Source organism: Hyperolius riggenbachi, chromosome 6 (genome assembly GCF_040937935.1).
Source record: "Hyperolius riggenbachi isolate aHypRig1 chromosome 6, aHypRig1.pri, whole genome shotgun sequence".
NCBI classification, from domain to species: Eukaryota; Metazoa; Chordata; class Amphibia; order Anura; family Hyperoliidae; genus Hyperolius; species Hyperolius riggenbachi.
The window spans coordinates 304,954,487-304,967,816 of NC_090651.1; the positions used below are offsets into that span (position 1 = coordinate 304,954,487).

Sequence of the window (13,330 nt, forward strand, 5' to 3'; positions counted from 1 at the left end):
GCTTATGTCTGGTTAATCGGCAAATGTAATTATTGCTGGCTGGACAGCTCTCTGCCCGTGTCTTCACTCTTCCTCCCTCCCTCTGCTGAAAAGACACATCACCCTGACAACAGCTGATTCATTTCAGCAGAAAAGGAAGGGGCAGAGTGAAGGCGCAGGAAGAGAGTGTCTCCTGGCCGGCAATGTTTCTCTTGCCAATTAGCCAGAGATAAGCAAGCCTGTACTGCTCTCAGCAGTGAACGTAACCATTTTTACACACAGGGAATGCGTGAGAATGCTTTCTAATGTTCTTGTATGTAACTGGAGTAACTGTAAGAGTAGTATAATAACTTTAAATATATTATTTTTTAGAGGAAACACTTTTTTTCTGTAGGGCAAATAGGTCTTTCTTTTGGTAGAATATAGAAAAATAAAGAGGTTTATTTTGTATGAATTTAGAAACTCTTGCAAAGGACATAGAGAAAAACAAAGAGAAATGTACCCTGTATGTATTCAGAGAGTTTAACCCCCTCCTCTGTGACTAATCACTAGTGTAATTTGATCTCTCAGCTGTGTAAACCGGCTCACACGGCAGAGCAGCTAAATGGTAAACACATGATATTAACCCTATGTCTGCTTCCATTAATGCAGGAAGTAGATACACTGCAGATTCATTGCAGGATTTGTAACAAAGAAATGTGTTTCTTTAAAGGTTATTATGCTGTTGCTTATCTTTTAGAACAGAGAGGAAATTCAGAAATTTAATTATCATATAGTGTTCACAGGCATGGTAAATAGGTATGGTGGAGTAAGTAATAACTGTAGATGCTGGATGGCTGAATGTGAATCCTGAGATACAGAACAAGCATTTGACACCCATCTTCCTCATGCATACAATGCTTTTCACAGTTAAATAATACTGAATCAGCTGACATTTTTTGTTGTTGCGTTTCTTTTATAGCTGGTGACAAATATATTTAGCTGTATCTAGAAACCTGTTACTCTGGCAGAGCAGAGTTTATGAGTCAGGCTATTTCTGGAGATCTGCAGTCCCCTAGGTGTACATCTGTCTGCCACCATACTTCCAGGCACAAGCTTGTCAACAAACCACTAGGCCACAGCTGCTGCTTTCTGACTGAAAAGCTGAGACCTCTGCGGGCGGAGAGATAAGGCAAATTCTGACGGCTGCAGGAGGGTGACTACAGAGGAGCAGCCCCTGCGCGGGGGGGGGGGGGGCAGAGTAGTAAGGGGGCCCCAACTACTACTTCACTACCTCCAATGAAATGACTCTACATGCAGTAATAAATAACATCTTTAGGTTATTGGCACTTAACCTCCTTGCCGGTTATCCCGATCTCGGCTCAGAGTAACCTGCCGCGGAGGATTCCTCAGGCCCTACTGGGCCGATTTGCATAATTTTTTTTTTTATACAGGCAGCTAGCACTTTGCTAGCTGTGTGTCACTTACGATCGCCGCCGCTCCCCGCCGCATCAGAGGGTGCCCCCCCCCGAGACCTGCGCGCTGCCTGGCCAATCAGTGCCAGGCCGCGCTGAGGGGTGGATCGGGACTCCCTCTGATGTCACGACGTCGATGACGTTGGTGACGTCATCGCGTGCGTCGCCATGACGACGGGGGAAGCCCTCATGGAAATCCCGTTAAGAACGGGATTTCCGGATGGGCATATGAGCCGGCGGCGTTCGGCGCATACGGGTGGACGCCGCAGGGAGGGGGGAAGCATGTAGCTAGCGCTAGGCTAGCTACATGCTAAAAAAAAAAAATGAGAAAAAACACCCTCCCTGCCGTGCGCAGCTAATATTTAGAACGGCAGGGAGGTTAAAACACACTTGAAGTAAGAGGGTTACTCTCATACTTTTTTTTCCTTTTAAACAATATAAGTTGCCTGGCTATCCTGCTGATCCTCTGCCTCTAATACTTTTAGCCATATCCCCTGAACAAGCATGCAGCAGATCAGTTGTTTCTGACATTATAGTTGATCTGACAAGACTAGCTGCCTGCTTGTTTCTTGTGTGTGATGCAGACACTACTGAAGCCAAATAGACCTGCAGGACTACCAGGCAGCAGTTTTTGTTTAAAGAGAACCCGAAGTGGATTTTAAGAATCCTATTAGCTCACAGAGGCTGGGTCTGCATATAATACCCAGCCTCTGCTACTATACTGTGTCCCCCCAGGCCCCCCTTGCGCTCGGCTGTCCCCCATAAATCAAACCGATGTGCTAGCGACTGTCCAGCCAATCATTTTTTTGAAAACAGATGGGTTCTTTCCTTGTTGAAGTAGCGACGAGCAGCGTGCCACTAGCAGGCTGTTTACATGCAGACTGTCACTCTCCGCCGCTCCCCCGCCTCCTCTATATCGCCGCTCCCCACCTGCGTTCCTTCCCTCCAATCAGCTTACAGGGGCGGGGAGGGAAGGGATGCAGGCGGGGTGCGGCGCTATAGGAGGTGGGGGAGCGGCGGAGAGTGACAGTCTGCATGTAAACAGCCTGCTATCGACACTGCGTGTCGCAAGCACGCCGGTTTTATTTATGGGGGACAGCAGAGCGCAGGGGGAGCCTGAGGGGGAACAGTATAATAACAGAGGCTGGTGATTATATGCAGAACAAGCCTCTGTTTGCTAATAGGATTCTTAAAACCCACCTCGGGTTTTCTTTAAGGAAACAAATATGGCAGCCTCCATATTCTTCTCACTTCAGTTGTCCTTTAAGTGGATCCTGGGATGGGAATAACCTTATTTGCAGAGCGGAGGGTGCGTGGAGGGGCATATAGGGCCAGATTTATCAAGAGTGTCTGAGACAAAATATTGGTAGATTTTTAGAAATCCATGCAGCTGTCTCAGGCGTCTTAAGAAATCATTACATAGTGCAGATTTCTTCTAAAACTGTTGTAGAATAGGAGGAGCTAGGAAGGTCTCTCAGACAGTGCAGTGTGTGAGGGGAATTGCTGTTGCTGAGGTAACCAACACACCTGCTGTATTGATAGCAGCAGGCTTTGAGGAGGAATTCAGCAGGTGGGAGGAGCCCTTCACAACTCATGTCTAGCCTGCACTCCGCAATCATGTCTAGCCAGCAGATCTACACTTGTAGAACTGCTATCTAACACTTCTTAATCTGTGCCAGTTTCGGGATAGATTTGCACTTTTCTTAACTGTAGTGCAGCTCTAGAAATTCATGCTAAATTGCCACTATTACCTAGGATTTAAGAAGCGTCTTATTATCATGCAGAACTGTTCTCCCTGCTGTTTAATACAGATTAAGAAAAAAAAAACTGTCGGTAATGCGTTGATAAATCTCCCCCAATGTTCCAATTCATCCTCTATGTAAAGAAGGCAATATGTGACTAACAATTAAATATTCATAAGTTACAACTCACATGTAGGAGGCCAGGTATCTGAATACCGGAATCAGCATATATTCAGCAGTGGTGCTCTGAGAGACATCTTGAGCTCACTCCAACCTGAATTATCGCAAATTCTTTCTGTTTTAGGAAAGCAAATTTTTGTTTTTCAATACCGGAATCAGTAAGACTTCATCATCACTTATGCCATTGTAAAAGAATCCTTTGCCACCGAGAGGAAAAAAACAATCAGAAATCCATGCAGGTCCAAAGCCCGTAGGGAATGAATATTTACTGGACAGCAATAGACACAGCTAGGCGTGTCTTTTCACGTATGTTTGGTTAGGTGTGCACCACTGGCAGAGGGTGACTCACATCTATGTCCAACTAACTGTGCATGCAAGTTATAAATATAGAACTTGGACCAGAGTTCCAGAGACGTAAAGAGATAACATAGTCAAATAATGCAGCTGGACAACTACAGGTCTTATGGCAGCCTGCAGCTATGAATGATTCTTTCCATACAGACATCACATTTAGCCAGGGCCAGATTTCCAGGAAAGGCAACAAAGGATGGATGATACACTTAGAAAACGGGGTTGCACATGGAATGAGAGGGGGGCTGCAGCACAAGAAAGGGGAGCCACAACATACTTGGCCTAGGGGCACAAAAAGTATAAATTCGGCCTTGTAGCTCCATAATGAATGGATGCATGGCTTGTCATAGACAAAACATAAAAGTAACAGTTAAAGGACAGTTCCAATATGTGTCACTATATAGGAAAATACAAAGGAAAGACATCTGTAATTCATACTTCATAGGAAAATACAAAAAGAATAACATTTGTAATTCTTGTGTTTGTCCTTCAAAGGTTACCAAAACTGCCAAGTATTGTTCAGGTTTTATCTTTAGGATTGGTTCCCACTATGCTAGGGTGGCAGTTTGTCCATATAGTATGGATATGCTGTACCACACTGCAGGTCTATGGCAGGGTCACCTGCACTTGTGAGCAGATGCTTGCCAGCAGTGGTGCTCGGATGCCCCCAATCATGGATTCGAGTAAATCAGATCAGGAAAGTATCGAAATCCGGATACACCGTGATCGTGATCTGGACTTGATGCCCAATTCCGAATTCGAATCGGATTTTAACCATTATTAAAAGACATCCGTGATTACGATTTTACTTTACTGGTTAGTAACAAAGCCCCCTTACATGCTAGAAACACCAAATTTGCCAGAAATGTTAATGCTAGAAACACCAAATTTGCCAGAAATGTTAAGAACTTTTTCAAAAAGACCTTATAGTTTTTGAGAAAATCAATTTTAAAGTTTCAAAGGAAAAAAAGTATACATTTAAATGCAGTAAATACATTAACTGTCATTTACTGCATTAAAATGTGTACTTTTGAAACTTTAAAATCGATTTTCTCAAACACTATAAGGTCTTTTTGAAAAATGTTCTTCCTCTTCTTCCCACTGTTCTTCTTAACCTATTGTAATGAACAGCGGAGATGCCGTCGCGTGGTCTAGTGACAGGGCGGCTATCTCCGCGTTCAGACCGGCGGTTTCCGCACAGCGACACGCGTCTGGCTTGGCTGGACCTTTTAGTGCACACAGATGGAGAGCTACGCGTGCGCGCGCCAGGCGACAGGACATTTATACCAGCAGAAGGGGAATCAGCTGATCAGGCCGATCAGCTGATCCCAGCTGGACTCTGGATTGGCTGAGTGGCTCGGGCGGAGCTGCACAGCACTGCAAGTATATATAGATCTTGCTTGTCAGTTGCTGGTTGTCTGCAGTTGCGAATACTTACGTGTGAGGACTCAGACCTCAGTCAGATCCTACAGTGTGTTAGAACCAGGTGGACCTGGGAATTCACACTTAGCCAGATTACGCTATTGTTATTTACTGTGTTATACTTTAGACCAGTTCCAGGGTGTTGTGACCAAGGATCTCACACCCAAGTTTAGGATTACTGCGTCATTACTGTGTTATACTTTAGACCAGTTCCAGGGTGTTGTGACCAAGGACCTCACACCCAAGCTTAGGATTACTGTGTCATTACTGTGTTATACTTTAGACCAGTTCCAGGGTGTTGTGGCCAAGGACCTCACACCCAAGCTTAGGATTACTGTGTCATTACTGTGTTATACTTTAGACCAGTTCCAGGGTGTTGTGACCAAGGACCTCACACCCAAGCTTAGGATTACTGTGTTATTGCTGTGTTATACTTTAGACCAGTTCCGGGGTGTTGTGACCAAGGACCCCACACCCAAGCTTAGGATTACTGTGTCATTGCTGTGTTATACTTTAGACTAGTTCCTGGGTGTCGAGACCACGGACCTCACACCCCAGACTAGGATTGTGATTTATATCTGTTATTACCATTTGCTCGGGTGTTGCCGACCTGGCCTGCCCGACCCTTCTGGCTGTCACTCATCCCTCGAGTGCTCAGTCTGTCTGTACTACCCGTGACACTATTCCACCAAGTGTCAGTTAGCTGCAAGGACCTCTTGCTCAGCAGAGAGTCCTTCCTGCAGTGCAGTCAGTGGCCTCTATCCCTTTGGAGTCCCGTGGCTGCAGTACAGTCTGATTTCCAGTTTACCAGGGAATCACTGGCTGCCAGATTTTCTCTATCTCCTCTCTCTAGGAGATAGTCCCTGCACAGCCCAGGGCCACCTGCCCCTCTGGTGGTTCCTGGCTGAGCTGCCCGTATCTCCCGCCTCACGGGAGATAGCCTACAGTTTCACTTTACACTTATACTTCATTAGGTGTCCAGAGGTTAGCCATACTTGTATTATTGGTGATTCTGCAGATCATCCATAATCAAGTATACATCTGTATTGTTGATGATTCTGCAGATCATCAATAATCAGATTCTCTGTGTGTGCTGACACCAATCGTTACACCTATCTGGCAAATTTGGTGTTTCTAGCATGTACGGGGGCTTTGCTATTAACCGGCGGGTTTTTAATCACGAATACCAACTGGTGATCATGAGTAACTCGTGCTCACAAGTCAGGTAACGAGTGCAATCACGAGCGCATTCGTGATCGGCATTCGTGATCGAGTGGCAATCACGATTGCCAATTACGACCTTGTGATCGGCAAAAACGTCTCGTGATCACGAGGTCGTGACGAGCACCACTACTTGCCAGTCTGCCAGAAGGATGGCAACTCACGGTGGAGATGGACATGGATAAACAGGTCCATCATTTTCCATAGGAAAGATACCTAGTGTGAACTGACCATTAAAATATGTACCTAGTGTGAAAACAATGCCCATTAAGGGTGTGATTTTTAGCAAACATTCATATTTTTGATTCACAGCATCAAAGGATTAAATGTCAAATTTCTATTCAATATCTATGAAAAAAATATGCCATGGTGATCCTTCAGTTCTTTAATGAAGCAATACATAAAGGTCGTTCAGAACCAATGGGCTCCCAGCTTTTTTGTTTTCATACAATACAATCTGAAAAATCTGAATGAAAATACAATCTTTCACTAACAATTGTACCATCAACGGGCACCTTTAGTGAGGATTCTGACTAATGCCTAAAAGTGAACTGGCCTTTCAAAGCAAACTGTAAGGAAGGAAAAGTATTTGAACACCAATTGCAAAAACTAATACAACTTATGAGCGTCAAGGGAGTGAGGTGGGGTACTTGTGATACCACTAACACTGCGATAGGCTAAAAGATTTTTTTTTTATAGCTATACATATGCACAGAGGGAGATACTGGTTTCTTGGCAGTTGGAAACAGCTGTTATTTCCCACAATGCAACCACGTTCACAGACAGGAAACTGTCAGGACCTAGGTGCTGACATCACACTGAGGGGTTTCTCCACAATATCGGCCATACAGACCACTTTGATCAATTTGAGAAAAGGTAAAACAAAATATATAATCATGGGAAAGGGGGTATCAGCTACTGATTGAGATGAAGTTCAATCCTTGGTTACAGTTCTTCTTTAAAGTAGGCTGCAGGAGGTGAAAGCCAATTGGCACTGAGGCAGTTATAATGTGGTTCTGCTGTCACTGTGGATGCATGAAGGAACTGGGTTATAATTCAGGAAACATTACGAGCTCAGGTCCGGTCACACTGTGACAATAGCACGGCGACACGTTGAAAAAGCTCCAGTATGCTACATCTCTTGTGTGCTTTACAGTCGGATCACGGAAAGACGCCCATGATGGTATAGGTCAGCTTTGATCCTCCGTTTTTCAGTCCAGCAAAACTAAAAATGTAATAATCTAGGTCAATGCTGCCCAAATACTGTAATAAATATTGGATGATATCATTCGACAGAAGATACTGAAGCTTAGAGTGAAACAGAAGACCAGACGTGCCTTAGAGGGTCACCAGCTGTTGTCGCGTCTTTCACACTTAACAACAGTTGAGTAATGAAAACCTCCTGATTAACGACATAAAGTGGAACTAAACTGCCAAACTCTCAAAAACACCTCTACACCCTCCCGAGATAGTAAAATGCTCTATCAGACCAAATCATAAAAATATGAATATTCTATTCAGAAGTGTTATGTCAGAAGAACAGAAAATACACTCTCTTACCCCTGAGGGCTGTCAATAGAACTTGTATGGAAGAGACTTGTAGGAGGGGACATCACTGCGAAAAAGGGTGAACAATGGCTACCCAGAGAAATAACATAAAGAGCCTGAACACAAGGGTCTTGGTACTTATTTTCCCAGGCATCTATTTAAAAGAGGTATGGGGTCTTTTGGGCACCAGGTATTGGCATCATTTGAATATTGCAGACTGTATTCAGATAATGGCTTACAGTAGTGTTGGGAATTTGCGAGCTGCTATTACCACCACTTTCTAACACTTACCTCCCCCTACCTTATCCTCTAGCTACAACCCCCCCACACACACACACACACACTCCTGACAATAAACCACCACTACATATGTCTAATACTAAATTCTCCCCACCTAAGTCTAACAGTAACATTTCCCCAAACTACACTTAGCACTAAACATCCCCTACCTACTCCTAACACTAACCTTCCTTCTACCAACACTTAACACTAACCTTCTTTCTACCTATGCTTAACAATAATGGCCCCCACCTATGCCTCACACTAACCTCCCCTCTTCTATGCCTAACCCTAACCTTCCCCTACCTAAACCTAACACTAACCTTCCTCCTACCTATGCCTAACACTACCCTACGCCCTACATATGCCTAAGACTAACCACCCCCACCTATGCCTAACTCTATTCTCTCTACTACCTACACCTAACACTAACCTCCCCCCTACCTATGCATAACACTCCCCTACCCCCTACCTACACCTAACATTAACCTCCCCCCTACCTATGCCTTACACTACCCCACTACCTACCTATGCATAACAATTCCCAATCCTCTAACTAACCCCACTAACCTTCCCTCTACCGACATCTAACACTAACGTAACCCCTACGTATGCCTAACAGTAATCTCCCCCATACCTACACCTAACATTAATCTTACCCCTACCTATGCCTAAGACTAATCACCCCTCTACCTACACCTAACACTAACCTACCCCCTACCTATGCCAAACACTAATCTCCCCCACCTACTACTAACACTACCTTCCTCCTACCTACACCTAACACTAACCTTCCCCTTATCTATGCCTAACACTAATCTCCAACCTAACTATCCCAAATACTAACCTTCCCCCTACCTGCACTTAACACTACACCCGAGCACTGCAGCCGATATTCGGTATTCTTAATACGTCTACTGTTGCTTTGGTTGCAAAGAAGTGAAACCAGAATCTCCTGGCATTTTTTTCATAGCTTGCAGAAAATGAAAATCATGTTAAAGTGTTAAAGCCCTTCTACAGGCTATTACAGGTTTTCCTAGTCCTTTGTCGACACGCCTTGGCAGTGCTTGGTTTAATCTGAGTAGGAATTACTAAAGATGTTTGTACATTACACATGCACAATTATAGTTTGGGGCTAAGTTCTGTACAGACGTGTTGCTAGCCTAGTGAAACATTCTGTTGCTGTGAACGTGGGAGGCGGGCCAATGGCAAGGGGCACGATAGAGCAGCATGGAGTAGGCAAGGTAAGAAGGAGAACAGTAGGATTAACCTGTGCTCAGCCAAGATGATTTGCCGGTCTCTGGGCTATGCACTATGGAGGATCCGTGGCCGCCGTACACTTGCTAAATTCTTAGCAGAGACCGTCTTGCCGAGATCCATCTAGCATGTGTACAAGGCTTCTAAAGAACCTGATCAAAGACCCAAACACTGGCCACTTCGTATGCCACAGACTTTCATTACTATAGGCCTCAATCTTCTCAAATAGCTCAGTCTGTGCCCTGCAAACTAGCAGTCTGACCAACAGGATGATGCAATCCAAGCAGCAGTAACTTCAACCAGAGGTCCTGCTACTAACGCCTTCAGTTCATCTGTTTCAGTGCAAAACATCCAAATTTTAGCTGCCAGAGCCTTGTGTATCACAAAAAGGTGGCTTTCAAGTATTCAAATTAATTAAGTTATTAAATGGCATATTTAGATCTTTGCCTGAAGTAAGGCATTAAATCACGTTTTGACGAAAAAATGGAGTCCTACTTTGAAATAAAAGTTTTGATTAGAATTTGTTTTTTAACAATCTTTTTGAAAGGTCAAAATGTTTTACTAGTTTGTAATTTATTTTAAGAGCTCGTTAAACACGGGGCTATAAATATCCTCGGCTCACATTGCTGCATGCTCATTACCAATACACCCTCCTTCTCCATAGTCAAACATTATTAGGACAAATTAAAGTAAATATTGGCTCATTACACATTCAGGAAGTGTTTAATCACTTTGATAGGCATCTGACTGACACAGGTGTTGAGATGGGTGAATTGTCCCCCGGGAAGAGAGATTGCTTCTCTGTCACAGTTATGTTTAGCTTAATGTTTATGTTTAACACACGTGAAATGACTAACATTACCTTTTTACTCTCTAAATATATCTCTCAATTACCATTTCACATTTATGCAGATTATTTTGTCATTTGTATTCAAACTTCATTACACAGCTAGAGGGAGTCAGAAGGGATTTCTTTAGAGCTCTTGTCCGGTCTTTCCTCCTCCTCCATCTAGTCAAGTAAGCTAAATGTAACAGATTATAATATGCTTCTAAATTCACATATTTTGATGTAAAAAGTGCTAGTCACATGAATGCCACTACATCTGCAATGACAGGCAGGCTCACATTAGGAGACTAAACCACACACCCCTCTCCCTGCTTCTCAAATAATTACACAGAGTAGGGAAACCAAGAGCCAAATATAGTGTAGTATGTACTGGTGGTTGAATTGAAGTATGATAGAGTAATAAGCTATACTCATAAAGCAGGGTTATCTCCAAGGCAACCACTGTATAGGCAGGTGGGGAGATTAGACCTGACCCCACTTAGGATTAAGAAGTCTCTCTCCGTAGATGAGGGAAAAAGGGAGTAACACCTCTCCACCAGGGGTGGACTTAGTATAGCGTAGTATGGATACAGATTTTTGCGCCTTTTGTAATTTGAGTTTGACACCCCTGGTTTAGACTGATAACAGTTCATCTACTAAAATAATCAACAAGGAACATTTTTGTGAGCACTACCATAAACTAAATAAATAAGCAAAGTTTGCAGATATTTGTGCATCTAGATACAAATTATATGCAACCAACAAAAAAAAAAGAACCAGGGAACTGCAACAATTGCAAATCGCATGATCTGTATTCAACATGATGAATGCAGGACAGACAATTAAAATACTAAAATCAAGAGAAATGGGGAGGGGGTGAGTCCAGGGTTCGGTTCAAATAATAAATGGTCAAAGCATATAGAGAGTACAAATTAGGCACTAGAGGTAATGCCTCTGCCTGTGAACCATGAGGGCGACTCCCGGGTCAGGTAAAAAACAACAATGTGGCAATAGGTAGTTGCAAATTCATATACAGTAAAAGTCATGATTCAAAAATGTAATCAAAATATACAGAAATCGGGGAAAATGCAAGGTGCACAGTGCAAAAAATTATGTATAATAAAGAAGCACTGTGCAAATTAAGGTAGGGAGTGGCTCTAATATGCCATAAATGCTAATGAAAGTGCTGGAGTGCCAAAAAATGAATACATACCGATGTATGTAAAATGGGCATAAACAGAAATGCATCAACGAATCTAAATAAAACTTCATATCTGTACAAAATACTGAGAAATTCGAAAATATATCAAGGAAGGAAGACTGTAAGTAAGATAATCTGAATCAAAGTGCTAGTATAGTGAAGGACCTACCTCAATAGAGAGCCAATGCATGGGAAATCCCAAGATAAAGTGTGTGGACCAATGACAATATTACCTGTTGCTCATGACAACAAGATACAAACTGTCAGGGCAGCTGTTTGCCTCTCAGTGTCTTATCTACATACTGCGGCATTCAAGATATTTGTATAGGGTTGATTCTAAGAAGGTGTACAAAGCTCCCCCAGATTCTTATTTTCCTGCATGAGTAATCTGCTGCACAGAGCACAAAGTAAAATGTTAACATCCCCAGGCAGCTGTCAAAAGGGATGAGCTGATGCCTTGTTTCTGTAAGGCCGTAGTGAGTACATGAAGCGTAGGCTTCTTTTCATTTTTGTGGCTGTACAAGAAGCTGTGTATGGTGTTTAACCTATTAGCGTCTGGACAGCATCAAGCACAGCCAAAGCCTGCAGGTGCACTGGTGCTATTTTATTGCCGATGTGCACATATCCTTAGCATAGACACAATAACTTGAGATAAAAATATGGAATAATATTTGAATTCTATATAGTTAATAAAGAGAAAACTGTTCCAGGCATTTCCCATCATTACTGCCTCTTACTGAAGCCAGTCCTGATGTAATTTCCTCCCTTACTCTTTTTTTCCTAAAAACTGCACTGTTATATCTAGCTTGCTTTGTAAACACATGTGAGCACAGCTGTAATTCAGCAGCTTCTGCAGAGGGGTGAGGTGTATTTCCCTTCTCAGCCTCGTGTCACACTGAACTGCCCTCAGTCAATCAGTGAGGAGCAGGAATGTGGGCAATGTACCCAAATAGAGCCAGAATGACTAAGATAAGATTCATTGCAGCAGACACATTTATGATTATATTGGAATGCTTGCAATGCAGACTGCATGTAGACTACGTAATAAGCACAGAGCAATGGGTAAATGGAATTAGATTTTATGGCTGACAATCCCGCTTTAATGTGTCCACTACCACCGCTGGCTTTATTCTCACTCCTGAAGCTTGGATTAAGATGTTAATGACAGCCTGGGCCCCAGCATTGCCAGAGTGATCCAATCAGAATGCTCCATTGCCAGTTGTAATCAGATAGCTTTGTGTCTGTGCTTGTGTCTGTACTGATCACTCTACTGTGTAATCAGAGATACAACCCCTGATACCATCTAATAAATTCCACAACCCGTGCAGCCGTAAAACATACAGTAGAACAATCTGTTTTCCGTTCTGTATCTTTATTGTTTTTTTTGTTTAGTCTCCTCATTGCAGCTTTTTTTTCTGTACGTTTTTTTTCCTTATGGTTTGAAACTTTGAATTACATTTCAAATAATCATGGTTAGGGTCAATTTACTATTAGCCTTTATTTGAAGTTAGAACAAGACAAAACAGAACAGCTGCAGAAAACTATCCTGACAACCGTATTGTGCTTCAGAAATTCTGGACATTAATTTTAATACTGAAAATTAACAGCATGGACAGCACACAAGAGGTATTCTGCAAGCTGCAAAGAGTGCAGATCTGGCACAAAGACAGCAAACTGCACTCAGGATATTAGTCTAGTATCTTGTAACATACTGTATATAGTACAAAGGTCATACAGATAAATATCTAGATCAGGCATGGGCAAACTCGGCCCTCCAGCTGTTACGAAACTACAAGTCCCACAATACATTTGCCTTTATGATGAGTCATGATTGTGGCTCTCAGACTCCTGCAATGCATCGTGGGACTTG

The 13,330-nt window shown here is 42.9% G+C and overlaps 1 protein-coding gene across 5 annotated transcripts in view; it reads right to left on the reverse strand.

The window, feature by feature from the left end:
• Positions 1 to 13,330, reverse strand: part of LOC137522827 (synaptotagmin-1-like) — a 304,083-nt gene that overhangs the window by 123,278 nt on the left and 167,475 nt on the right. The window contains exon 1 of one of the 5 annotated variants that reach the window (XM_068242937.1): positions 11,630 to 11,687. The exons of 3 other annotated variants lie outside the window; for them this stretch is intronic. Coding sequence is in view for 1 of the 2 variants with exons in the window: in XM_068242934.1 (XP_068099035.1) it covers positions 3,366 to 3,403 (38 nt within the window). In the remaining variant the exon portion in view is untranslated. Of the gene's footprint in view, positions 1 to 3,365; positions 3,462 to 11,629; positions 11,688 to 13,330 lie in introns of those variants that run through there. One more of the 5 variants, XM_068242934.1, reaches the window with a different exon arrangement.